The 13,679-nt window shown below is 43.9% G+C and overlaps 1 protein-coding gene across 4 annotated transcripts; it reads right to left on the bottom strand.

Annotated features, from left to right (window-relative positions):
• Positions 1-992: 992 nt before the first annotated feature.
• On the bottom strand, positions 993-13,509 carry LOC135392727 (uncharacterized). Of its 4 annotated transcripts, XM_064623449.1 has the most exons (7): positions 13,354-13,509; positions 11,569-11,646; positions 6,605-6,658; positions 4,604-4,645; positions 4,071-4,091; positions 1,730-1,805; positions 993-1,257 (listed from the first exon to the last, which is right to left on the bottom strand). In XM_064623449.1, exons 2-7 carry the CDS (start codon positions 11,644-11,646, stop codon positions 1,190-1,192), a joined length of 339 nt encoding a protein of 112 aa, XP_064479519.1. In that variant the 5' UTR covers positions 13,354-13,509; the 3' UTR covers positions 993-1,189. The 4 variants fall into 4 exon arrangements, with proteins under 4 accessions (XP_064479519.1, XP_064479520.1, XP_064479518.1 ...); XM_064623450.1 differs by lacking the exons at positions 11,569-11,646; positions 13,354-13,509 and adding an exon at positions 7,778-7,890 and having other exon boundaries at positions 6,605-6,652; XM_064623448.1 differs by lacking the exons at positions 11,569-11,646; positions 13,354-13,509 and adding an exon at positions 7,778-7,890.
• Between the last annotated feature and the right edge of the window lie 170 nt (positions 13,510-13,679).

A 13,679-nucleotide genomic window follows, 5' to 3' on the forward strand; every position in this document is an offset into this window, starting at 1 on the left:
AGACGAGAGCCGCCGATATTTCGAACGAAGACTGTTCTTCTTAGGGCACTTAGGTTCAGTTTGCTTTCGGATACCGGGTTACGGGGTTCGGATCCGGCCGAGGGCGCCACCACTATGGTAACGTTGCATTTGAAGTTCATGATAAATAATAGCAGCAGCAAAGGCACAACACAAGGAGCACAAGCTACACACCAGGCAGACTGTTACTCTCAACTAGCAGACTTTACTAGAAACAGAAGTAAGCTAAAAAGTACAGAAATCTGAAACAACAGAAAAAGAAGGGGGAGGGGGGGGGAGCGGGCGTGCTCAAGGACGGCATTGCCTGAGAGAATGCTTTCCCTCATCGCACGGGCTGGCAAGGAAAGCTGCGTAGGCGTGCCATCGCTGTCTTTTCTCAAGCGGAAACTCATTGCCTGGAAACGTTTACAGTTCACTGACATTCCTTATGTACTGTTAACTTGCCTTTAGTATGTTTGATAATTTCCGCGTGTGTTACCCTGAAAAAAAAAAAAAAATTCTATTGTTTCAGATTTCGATACTTAAGCTATGTGTTTCTAGTAAAGTCTGGTAAACGAGAGTATCAGTTTGTCCCCGTGTGTTGCTTGTGCTCCTTGTGCTGTGTCTTTACTGCTGCTATTATTATTTACCCGTGAACTTATACCAACTATCCCGCCTATCTACGCTTGCGCATTTCAAGTCACTTAAGGCTGATTCACATTACAGCGTCTACGGCTGCGTACAGCGTCTTACGTGTACCTTCGTTCTATCCTGAAGGATGTTCCGTTGCAATGATTCGCTGTCAGCTCAACGTCGCTGGCACGCAGCCACACGCACGCACTGAAACGCAATAGTGTGAACCGGGCTTCATTCCCTCATAATCATAGTTGTCTCGTGGCGTAAAATCAGAAATAATCATTATGAACTTATTACTTTTTACATTACTTATTACTACATGACTGTTTTCACTTGCGAGCAAAATACGATTCAACGTACATCGTAAATATGTATTTATTTACGCTTTATACTTTACATACTTATACTTATAACTAAATGCTGATATACGTATACTAATAAATAACGAATAATACTAATAGCTAATAATACTACTAATCAATACGTATATATACTTAATTACTTATACTTATTGAAATACTTGTAAGTATTTACTTATTTATTTGCGCAACTTTAGTCACATTGAGCTGAAGCATGCGACATTATAACCGGAAATCAGGTCACACCTCGACGCCGTCTTCCTCCCTGAAATTAAGGATATACCAAGTAAATTTTATTATGCGTAAGCGAAGCACTATACGCACAATGAAGAAGCACCGAGTAAGAAGTTAACGCTAAAGCACGAACATTGTTCCTTCACAGCAAGGTCTCTTCGTCAAAGCACAAGTGCTGGCTGCGAAGCGCAACTCCATTACGTTAATTGGCGGAACCCTTCTTACTGAGCGCTTTCGCTTCCGAGCGAGGCACTGCATGCAGGGAGCAGGGTTTTAACCATAGCTTTTTTAAGAGACATTAAGGGCAGGTTTATTAAACAAGCAGCACAACTATCGACAATCTTTGTGTGAGGTTTTTTTTTTCTTTTAAATATATATATCGTTTTCCGTGCCTTTCATCCTGAAGTGACGCAACGAGAAGTGCAGGGATTGAGGAGAGCATACTCTTGAGTAAACAGGATTACCCTAATGGGCCCTGCACGATGTAGTACCCTTTTACTCACCGCGTAGTATGGAATGCCTCGACAGCACTCGTCCGCAATGCACGTGGCCTGGGTCGTGTTCACCACGGCAGGCAGGCTGCTCTGATAACGGGAGATTGGGTGACCTTAGACGAGAGGTGATATTACACGACGATAATAAAGGGTTTTTGGAATAGGAGACCCATGCGCCGCAAAGAAATAGTGTCGCCGCAGATATATGGAGTTGTTTACCCTCATCCATCATCTCAATTGTAAATCATACATAATTCAAAAACGCTCTTTTTTTTTTCTTTTGTAGCGTTACCAATCCATGTTATACAATCTCTCGTTGTGCAACTATAGTTGTTTGTGACATCGTATTGCTTTTTCCCGTGTTAATCCATTTCCTTTTTTTTTGTTACGGTTCTATTATCATTTTCGCTGCAGTTAGGCAATGTTAATGTTAGTCAGTTATGTTAGTCAGTTAACATCAATGCAGTTATGCAACGCTGTGTTAATCCATTTCCTAATTCGTTTTATTTATTTTTTGTTATTGTTCTGTTCTCATTTTCATCGCAGCTATGCTTTCTCCATGTAATGGCACAAGGCCCTTGGAGCACCACAATAAATAAATGGATATAGAACCCATCGCAGTATAGAATCCAATCCGCGCAACGGTTTTCTTTTCGCGCTATTTTTCAACGCTATTTTTTTAAATATAGCGTAGATTCCCAAATTTGCGCTGCGTCGCTGTCACAGCCGACGAGAATCTGCGCGAGTGTGTCGTCTGCAAAACATGTGAAAACATTGAGAGCAACACGCAATCGAACAAACAAACAAAGGATGTTACTCTTTATGATGCCAGACATTTTTACTACTGGCGACGCCATGGTTTTACAGAAGGCGATTTTTTGTTTCTCGATTTCTTTTTCTTTTTAATGTAGTGATTTCAAGTCGTATAGCGTGCGTTATAGCGCTTGCGTTCTGGGTTCCCTACTTTCCCCTACCCTATTCTAAAGCTCTATGACACAACATGAATACGGTATCCAGAAACACAAGCGAATATGAGTGTTCAAATGAAGGCTCTTGTCTATGCATGTTCTTTTTTTTATTTTTATTTTTTATTTTTTTTCTGTCAAGGTCATCCTATACTGTTGCCTTACACATGTTATATTGTGTAAGACACCGGATTAGTGTGTCTCGTCCCCACATCCGCATATTTTTCTTTATCACATCGCCATCAGTGCGCCACTGTACTTCTTTTTCTATGTTCGTGTAATACATACAGGGTGTTGCGAGGAGAAAGTGACCCCTAATGATTAAAAAAATGTATGTGAAATAAAAGTTGGAAACCTTGTGCACGACACTTTGTGAAGTTTTTTTTTGCCACCGAAACAGGTGGTTTCTGTGAGTGTACCTCATTAATTAGTCTAACTAGCTTAATTGAACTCAAGAATTTGCCATGAAAAGGTAACTTTTTTTTACGTGAATTAGAAAGGCCATGGCCACAACGCCCCAAGCAGCACAACATATTGGCCCAATACTGGACCAATATTGGCAATGTCGGGCCAATATTGGACCAACATTGGGCCAATATTGGGCCAAGATGCTGTGCTGCTTGGGGCACCATTTCAGTCACAGATACAGGACCTTTCACAATGTTTCCACAAAACTTTGACACCCGGAAACACGTAACAACCGCCAGAAAAACCGTCGCTCGTCGAAGCGCGCTTTTGTCCAAACTGCCCCGCCTAAAGTATGGGGAGCAGGAAAGGGCAACACAGGAAACAGCACAGAACATCCAATGTCGGTGATTATCAGTAACGGATGGCTGCGAACAGATAAACTTGCAAAGACAATGGGCCGGTGCTCGCCCTCCTTTTTTTTTTCCTGTTTTTCTCATGCTGTTTCCATGCGCAGTTGGAGGCCTTGGCGGTACAGTGCCGGCACTGATGAAATCCGAAAACGATCTTGCAGAGATGGCAAGTTTTCGGGTGTTAAATAATTGGCTAATAGTTGAAGGAACTTTAAATTAGGATTGGAATAGCATGTCGTGGCCACGGACTTTCTAATTAAGAAAAAAAAAAGTTGCCTTTCTTTCGCAAAATTTTTAGTTCAATTAAGATAATTAGCCCAAATAATGAGGTACACTCATGGAAATCGCTTGTTTGGGTGGCTAAAACCTTCAGGGGTGTCATGCAGCAGATTTCCCATTTTTATCTCACGTAGATTTTTTTTTTAAATAATTGGGGGTCACTCTCACGTGCAACACCTTGTACACGCATGATTTACGTTGTGTGCCCACTCCTGTTGCTGCTCCGTCAGCGACCAACAGTATATTCTGAAACAGATGAATAAAGAATTTCAAAAATAATAATCTTACCCTTTGAACGCACCGCTGCAGCTACGGGGACAAAACACAAGGCATTAGATGCGGCACAGCTGAATCGTTTGCAGAAACTGTCGATAAACTGAAAACTGTAGGAGGCTTTAATGTCGTTTGTGCAATCCTCTATGTAACAGATGTAACCGAATGTAACCAAAGATGTAACCACAAGGTAAACTTGTCCTAAAACTATAGGTGTAGTTGTAGGTAGAACCGTTTAATCCCAATGGAAAACCTTCCAGGAGTACTTTTAGAGAGTCAAAAAGTGGAAAACCCGGAGGTACGAGCCTCGGGTCGAGAAGCACCGAGGGTCGAATGTAGGTGGGCTCCATTAAAGGATCTTTTACACTTCTTGATGTGTAAGGAAAACGTTTTCAGAATAAAGTGAGCGTCGGAGTGTAAGACGGCGTGATCAGAGTAAAGACGAGATGACAAGGGTAAGAGCCAGTGAGTCGTGATTACTGAGCGTTTATTCTCTCCCCCTCCCCCGTCCCTTGGGGTGTGGAATGTGCAGGTGAAGTATGACTTACCGTGGCTCTATAGGTCAGTTGCGGACACCGGCAACATCGGCTCTGACAAGTTATTGAAAAATACAGAAAGCATAAATTCATATATGGTTATTGCACAAAAAAGCCTTAATTTATATGGCTTCATCGTATAGTAACGCAACGAGAATGAAAGCAAAGAATGATTAGTCGAAAAACATCTCCTATGCCATACTGAGTAGCAAGAGTAACTGAAAAGGTTTCGGATTGAGCGAAAAACAGCGAGTGAATTCAATTCTGTTTTATGTTATTCAGGCCTAATTACTATACATATACAAGGCGCCTTTTAAGCCTTTACAGAATATTTGTAAAAAAACAGCTATGAGAGCAGCATAGTTGTCGTTTTTGCACTTGAGTTCCACGGCAAGGTGGACATACTCTCACAGGACGTATGCAACTACAAAATGACTCATTACCTAAATTTCATTAATTAACTATAACTCCATACCTAGGGATTTTCGGCAAAAGCAAGATAGCAGATTGAGAAACTATCCTCGTTGGAAGCCATTCCACTTTAAAAAAAATCATTTTCCATGCAGCTTTGTTTCCGTTTAAAAAAACGCACGTGCGTTAAAAGATCCATCCCTGAATTTTCATACACCACATGAGCCGAAACCAAAACCGCGGCGATCGGGAACGCAGGTAGTACAGCGCTTGTTTCACGTCACAGGGCCACGTGATTTGGAGCGATGAAGATGATTGGAGTAGGTGCCGCTCAGCTGGCCAGATACACCGCTTTCCGGCACAGATAAGCCTCTGTCGGCGAGGGTGATGCGCCCGCTCAGGCGCCGCTTTTTCCGTTTCGGCTCATTTGCATAATAAATTCAACGATGGATAGTTCACGGCACGCGCTCTTTTCTTGATTGAAATTGATTGTATCTGTTAGATTGGATTTCAACGAGGATTGTCTCCCGTTCGTCACTCTCGCTTCTGCCCGAAATTCCCTGATTAAATAGTTAATTAATGAGTTTTAGGTAATTAGTCATTTTGTAGTTGCATACTTTCTTCGAGAGGATGTCCGCCCGTCCGCAACTCAACTGCAAAAACAATATCTATGCTGTCCGTGTCTCTCGGTCTTCTTCATAGATCTATACCAGCTAGCCTGCACCCTTTCCCTTGTATCTATGCTGCTTTCATAACCTTTTTTTATAATACGATTGCATTACAGGTTTTGTCCTCGCAATCCCTTTGAGATATTGTATTCTATGTATTATAAAAAATAATTGAATTTAATTGGATAAAAATTATGTAAAGGCTAAAAAAAAAAAAAACACCCTGTATAATGTAGCGCCAAGCCCTGTTTCATGTATAAACTTCTCCTTCAGTTGATGAATATAACGGAACGTACAGGTGGAGACAAACACAAAGCAAAAACCTGCAGCGCTTTATGAACATGACATATTGAAATATGGCAGTCGTGGAAATAGCGAAGTGAGCGGCAGTAACTCAAACTCACACCTCCTGATCGATTATGCCACACTGGCAAAACTTCCGACTTGCCAACAGGCACACGGGACACACGCTCACGCTCTCCACATCCTTCAGATTGGCGAGTCGTCGGGAAGCAGTGCCAGTGCGAGATCGACCTATAGGGGGCGGCACGGTCACCATTCTAGTGTGGATAACACGCCGGCCGGTGTTGCTTTTCCATAATTCTTCTGTATATTCACCGGAAGATCACTTGTACCGCGATGGTACGATATACTGTTCGATTCTCCAATGCTCAAGCTACTGCACTGAACGCGGAATGAACGTTTAAAACCAGAAGACGCGTCTACACTGTGGTAGTTCATCGTTTCTCCGCAGCGCGCCGACACCATTCGATCTCGGAGCCAACTGTGAGGGTCGTGTGAGTTCGAGTTACTGCCGATTTCTTGGCTTTTGCCACTACTGCGTCATTTCAAAATTTCACGCCTCAGTCGAGTTTGAAATAAGTAGCGTAAGGGAGTACACATTAAAAAGTGTCTTTCACTGATGGGCGCTTACCTGGAACATCGGGTCATTTGAATTCAAGCAGAAATAGGCATCATGCACCTGCACCTGACGAGAAGAAGAAGAGGGCGAGGGAGAAGTAGTGGGGGATGAAGATGGAGAAAAAAAAATTGTGGGCGATTAATGTAGTTAATGCGATGACAGTGCGTTTGCATTAGGCGTTGCTTCTTATTACTATTAACCTCCTAATTAACTAATTACTACTTACTTTTACATATTACTATAAATTAACTTTAGTTTACCTTTAGTTCTTTTAATTTGTCTTAATTGACCTTCTAATTGGCTAGTTACTGCCACTAATTAACTACAACTATCACTATTATCATTAACATATTACTATTATATATTAGATATTTCTATTACATGTACCTTTATATTATCTATCTACTACGTATATCTACTACATATCCTCTTACACTGCTGTACACCATACTCACCCCGCTACGACGCCGGCTTTTCTTCAAAATGGGGCTTCTAATGCTAACGCATTAATGTTACATACCGACAAGCACAGGCCTCCACAGCCAAACCACTAAGAAACGAGCGCATCTGAACCATTCCTACTACAATCATTTCATTTTATCTGTTTATTCGAGGTACAGAAAAAAAAAGAAACAAAAGAAGATACAGATTGTGACTTGACAAGTGACAGCCCCATGTTCTCCAGCCCGAGAGCAAAATACACAGACATTTTCGGAATACAGGAAAAAAGAGAAATACATATGGGCTCACATAAACCTAATGCATATTCCAAACACAGGCTAGTATAAGATCAATGTTTATGGGCACACAGAAAACAAAACCTATATCGTGTCGAATACTATACGCACGGGCCTTACCTCAGAAAAAAAAAAAGATATAAAGAAGAAAAAGACAAAAACTAAGGGAGTTTTATTCAGTTTTATCCCTTCTCTTTCTCTCTCTCTCCTTGCCCTCCCGCATAACTAAATCGCTCCTCGCAGCTAAGCAGTGCCCTAACGCGAGAATAGGTTCAAATTACGCGGGCCCACAACGATCCACTATACGAGAAAGAAACAAAGACTGGAAGCCACAGAGGCCCTTGTCGGAGTTCCGAGCAGAAGCAATAAGTTTTCTGTCCCCGACGGTAGTAATTTCCTGAGACCCGTCTCTCCCGAGCAACTTTGTGATAGTAACAAGGGGGCATACCTTCTCGTTGTGGGGGATCCTGGCAACGAGACAACCGCCCTCGGTGACATTCGCACGTGAGGGTTCAACGGTTCGCGTCATGGCGTTGTCGTCTGCGTTCAAATTGGCTGGTAGCCGAAGCGCTTAAAACTTTTGTGGTTGCCGCTACAGAATTTTCGGCACTATCATAAATTACGAAAATGATCGTGATAAGCCACTATAGCTGTCATGCAGGTTCGCGTTATGAAGACTTCGTGACTTTTTGTTTTCTTTGTCTCGCGTACTTTTTAGTCGGAGAAAGAAATAGGGGGAGCTACACAATGGCACGCGTAGTCTGAAGACATATAGAATTAGCACGAGCTGGAAACACTCCAAAACATTCATTACCAATACGTGGCAGCGATTTTTTTAAGTGGGTTTCTTTATTTTGCTTTGGTATGCGTAAAACGTGAGCCGTGAGCGATGCTTTCGCGGCCTGGAATGTCCCGTGATATACAATACGAAACTACATTATGAACTACAACAACTTTATGTTGCTGACGGTGATCAGCGTTGCCAGGCCAAAATCCTGAAAAGTCGCCAACGCGCATTGAAACAGTAGTGAAAAATAGCCAAATCGTCGTGTATGTTGCCAATTGTGCGCGGGGGCGGTCCCAGCGAAGTACTTTGGGGGTGGGGGGGTGGCGACGTCTGCGAGCCTTTAGCCAGTCGCTATCCATTTGGGTGCGAACTGTGGGGGGGTTGGGGTTCTGGACACAGGCACAACCTTTTCTCGTACGAAATCTTATCACTGGTAATCCATTTTAGCTATAGTGACCAGCATAAAGCCTGTTGTACTCTACAGTGTCACAGTGAAAGAGACGGAAACTGGACGAGGCTATGCTTTTGGGAAGGGGGGCGAACCGCCCCCCCCCCCCCCCTGGGACCGCCACTGATTGTGTGGCTATGGGTAGGCATCATCTCATGTGGATTTTTGGTGGAATAATTTCACCCTACGAAGGGATCTGTAGCGAGTGCTAATACTATGTTGCATGTTGCATATGATATGTTGCATGCTGCATGTTGAAGTCGAAGAGGTACGTACAGGCGGGTACGTAGCGCGTGCATAGCAACAGGCTATGTAGCAGACTAACACACAGAGGAACGACGGTGGCAATGATGATAATAATGCTACATGTCATTTCCTCTCGTCAATAATGCTAAGTGGCGCTTCTAGCGGCCACTAGCGTAACTAACCCATGACCTGGCTCTCCCATGGGCGATTGCCATATGGCCAGGTCTCTAGTGTAGAGCAGGTCGTGGTTTGATTACCACAGGCGATACTGTACCTTATTACCCGCAATGATTTGCTTAATACCTTAGCTTAGTAGTGCTTTTAGGGCACAGCATTGGTGGACTGGGTTTGAGGATGGACCAAGTAATTTTGTCATAGAGAGAGGGCGAGAGTCAAGATGATTAAAAGACACTGCTAGTGGTGTTCTGAAAGGTTGGAAGTGCGAGCAATGGAAAATGATGCGCTCCTGATTTTTCGAATCATCACGGTGACGTCATCTTGGGAAGCACAGTTGTCGCATGCAAGCAGTAACGCGTCTGAGCAGTAAATGCTCCATTAAGTTGCATACGACGAATTAAAGGAGCACTAAAATGCAAAAGCAACTTGCTCTCAAATGAAAGTCCGTGCGTTTCAATTAGTACAATGCACGCACAATTAGTTCTCACAGCGCGCTACCGTTTAGAACAAAAACGCAATGAAGACAGTGCCGTCTTTCGCGGCAACGAATGGGATCCCCAGGAGGCAAAGATTTGCGGCATCCAATGAGACAACAGGAGAGGCGCGCGCCGTGTGGATTTGGAACGGGTTCAATCGTAGTGTTCCGTGTACGCACGGCATGCGGTATTTTTCAATACCGACTCACTGAATTGTGGCCCACAACAGTTCTCGCGAATGTTCCACTGACAACATTTATGTTCACGTCCTTCGGATAGGGACGCCAGTCCGCTTCGCAACGCGCACTATGTTTCACCGGGACTTACTCCATGACGTGGCACGCGCGTGCACGCGTAGCATGGAGTAAAAGCACCGATGCACGAGCTGAAACGACGTTCACTGCTTAACGCCGAAGCAAGAAAGAGTCCGGTATAATCTCGATTGTAGCTCCGTAATGGAATGAAAGTTTTGAATTATGATAACAAGTACGAAATGAACATAGCGTCTGACATAATTTGAAGTCAACTTGTTTTTGCATTTTAGTGCCCCTTCCACGTCCGGAAATCGATGCGCTGGATCAGCTCTTGCAAATATTAACGTGGAAGAAATATGAGTTGCCAACTGGAGTTGCAGCAATTTAGAAGACAAATTTCCCTCGCGGAACGTAGATAGTGCACGTAATCAAGCAGCGGCTCTACGCGGGCCCTTTGAAGAACACGTAAAATATTAATCACCACCTACAAGATTACAGCGATCACTCATCGGCCCGCTTATTGCTTCTTCGTTTATAACAGCTTGTACCCAGGCTTACGTTAGGATATTCGTGCAATCAGTACATGACCCATGGGACATGGGTTCTTGCAAAAGCCGCGTATTGATTATCATCATCACTCCGTGCATCGTAATGCGTGCCGTTGTTGTCGTCTGCTACCGATGTGTGTCCGCCTCTGCCAACGCCACCTAGATGTAGAGGGCCTGCTCATTACCTCCTCTCCCTCCTTCGATTAAGAGTCAGAATTCGTCTGCTACTGCGATTCGCCGTTCTGCGAATTCAAGAACCCGCAAATGATTGCAGCTCACCTGGATCCTACAGACCTAAATATTTAGACAAAAAGACGCTTTCCAGAAAATCAGTTTTGAGAAGCATTGGGACCCTTTGGCGCTTTATTTTCAACATGAGAAATTGATGTTCTGAGGCTGGGGAACACATAGAAAGGACAAATACATACAGAGCCTCATCTTCCTCATCATCTTCTTCCTCACTTCTTCCTCATCATCCTCATCTTTCACCTTTCCAAGTTTTCCCGTCTAGTACGCGGGGACGTTGAGTCACAACTCGCAGACGACCGCTGAAAGCACGTTCGTGATTGGCTACGGCCGTTGAAAACACGATCCTCATTGGCTAACTGGTAATTGTTACGTCATGGCGACGAGTAAGCAGGCTTTCTCCATCTAAGTGGTGTTGGTGGTGGTGGTGGTGATGGTGAAAGGGCTAAGTGGTGTTGCTTGCTTCTGCCTGTTCGAATTCCAAATGTAAGCTGTCCAATCACGATGAAGACTCCGCGGGCCGGTGCAGTAGCACCCCTAGCGGATCGTGCGGACAGCGTTCTGCATAGGAGCTGCTGACTATGACATGGTTGCCTCTGGTATAGTTCGTGATATTAATTAGAACTTTGTGTGCGCGTCAGTGCCACGGTTGGCAACTGCTCTCTCGACATTTCTTTTCCGTCGCTCCAACAGTCACGCCTTGACGCACTAACCAGACAGCATGACGTTTGGTAGCCCGGGCTCCTTTCATCTCATTACTACGCGCAGCGAGTCAGTTATACTAGACAGCCGCCCTATTCAAGTTGAAATTTGCATCGCCAAACACCGAGCGGAGACTAAAAGTAATGTCTGACTGGTTTACGAGCGGGCGGCTGTGTGTTGTGCGTGTTATGTTAGAGTAGTGTGTCTGTGTGTGTGTGTGCCTGTGTCTGTATAAGGCGTGCACGTGCACAGAGAGCGATTAATTTACGAAATGTCGCGGCAGCTGTCAACCGTACTTTGGCTGAGAAACGGCTCTGACGTGAATACGAAGAGAGAAATAAATTCTACCACTCACTGAAAACAAAAACGGGGCGCACAGGCGGAACATGAAGAGGCAGCACAGAATATGCAAGCAGTTTCGTATTGTGGACATCTGGAAAGGAAAAGAGCAACGAGTGAAGGTTTTGGGGTGCGTGTTGTGACGTAGAATACGTCTTTGTCCGCAGCTATATATACAGTATAGGGTAGTCACGTGTTTTGTAGCGATCGAGCTGGTTGGAATAAACGCTGATCTGTTGGCCAGATAGACCGCTTTCCGGCCCAGTAGACTTTTACGTATTTGGAGTATTGTATTTAAAATATTGTATTTTAAATACAATTTGCGGTATTTTAGTACTCTACTCAATAATTTTTGTTTTGTGTATTTGTACTCTATTTAAAATACATTTTATGGTATTTTCTACTCAATACTCTAATTTCATATTTTGGATCTCCCTCTCAAACTTTCTGTGTCTCGTCTCTGCGTTATCTTGCTTGTTCTGTGGAAATTTCCTGAGTCCCTCGGACTTGACCCGGACATTGGACCCTCTTGGAAGTCTCCATTTAAAGATCTTGCCACGTGTGTACCAATCCTTGGCGACTGAGGGTTCTATTATGTGTGCACCGACGCGGTAACGCCGAATTCTGACCTCGCCGAGCAGGGACCTGTTAGAAGTTTGCTTTGTTCTGGGTCACATATACTTAGTGGAGTTATGTGGTATCTCTTTGTCATCGTTTTGGGACTTGTGTTTAGATGACTCCTATCACACGGGGACGGCTTGCGTAGTACGCGGGGTTATGTGATTCATGTCACATTGCGGCGCCTTGCCGCAGTGACCAGTGACTTTTTGCGTTCAAGGATAAATAGTATCTTAATTGTATTTCAAAGTATTTCGTACTCTATCTTAATTACATTCTAAAGTCAGTATTTATTATCTTATCTTAAATACATTTTTGAGTATCTTGTACATGTCTGCGACCCAGATAAACCGAAGGTCATGTCGTTTCTGCGCCCGAGAAGTGCGTAGTTCTGGTTCCGCTTCATTGGCATTCCAAAGTTTGCCGATAATTTGCCGATTTGTATCTCGAAAGAACGTGCTCGTCTCAGGATTCTTAAGAAAGAGGGTGGGTTTAAATAATGATCGCCTCCAATTCTGTTGTCTCGCGTTTGCGCGAAGACATATGCAATTAAAAAGTTAATGAATTAATTATAGGCATTTTTTGTCCTGTCGTTATATGCTCTTTGCCATATGAAGGCATCGCCGCGTAGCCCGCCCGCGAAAATGGCATCAGCAGTGCTGCTCTCGCAGCTCAAACAAAAAGCATCTAAAGGATAAATAAAAACATTCTGTATATATTCAATATCGCAGGCGAGAAGGGCACATAAACTCCATGAGGACTGTCAGATTGCAGTTTGTAAGAATATCTCACATGATACCGCCTTAGAAGAAAGGAAGAACTACAATTCGTTCCTGCTTTATACCATTACACATTCTCTCAGGAAACGAAAACTGAATATATCTTCCTCTAATCAATTTTTCACTTTCCGCATTCTTATCAACCGATACCATCCAGCAGGGATATTCCTAGGATTTTCATCTCGGGGGAGGGGTTGACGCTCACATCTACTGCTTTTGTGGCGTTTTTGGCCAGTATTTTTGCTGGGGGGGGGGGGGGGGGGTGCTGAGGAAATCCCTGCCGTCCAGAACACCGTCTTGGTTATCTTTCTTCAGAGGGACACCACTTCAAACGTAAAAAAATATAACATTTTTCTTTATCACTGCAAGTACTACACGGAACGCGGGTATTGCAATGTCCTTACCTTGCTGAGGACGCCGCCGCCCGAGTTCAACTGACCTACAGACGACGCAGGTGCCTTTATTAGGCATTCCAAAGTGCTTCACCGACACCTAGTGTCTTTTTGTCTGCAGCGGAAATCGGTCTAGTTGACGTTGTCCCAGCTGTCCTTAGTGGCCTATTGAAATCACGCCATGCGTTGCGCAATCCCGGAAACTACAAAGACTCTCGTCCGACTTTGTTATGCATGTATACGCACAACATTGACACTTGGTGATTTTTGCAACGTGCATTTCATTGGGATGTGTTCGATGGACTTTGTTTTTGTCTGTGTAACTACGGCACTTCGGC

This window comes from Ornithodoros turicata, chromosome 4 (assembly GCF_037126465.1).
Source record: "Ornithodoros turicata isolate Travis chromosome 4, ASM3712646v1, whole genome shotgun sequence".
Taxonomy (NCBI): domain Eukaryota; kingdom Metazoa; phylum Arthropoda; class Arachnida; order Ixodida; family Argasidae; genus Ornithodoros; species Ornithodoros turicata.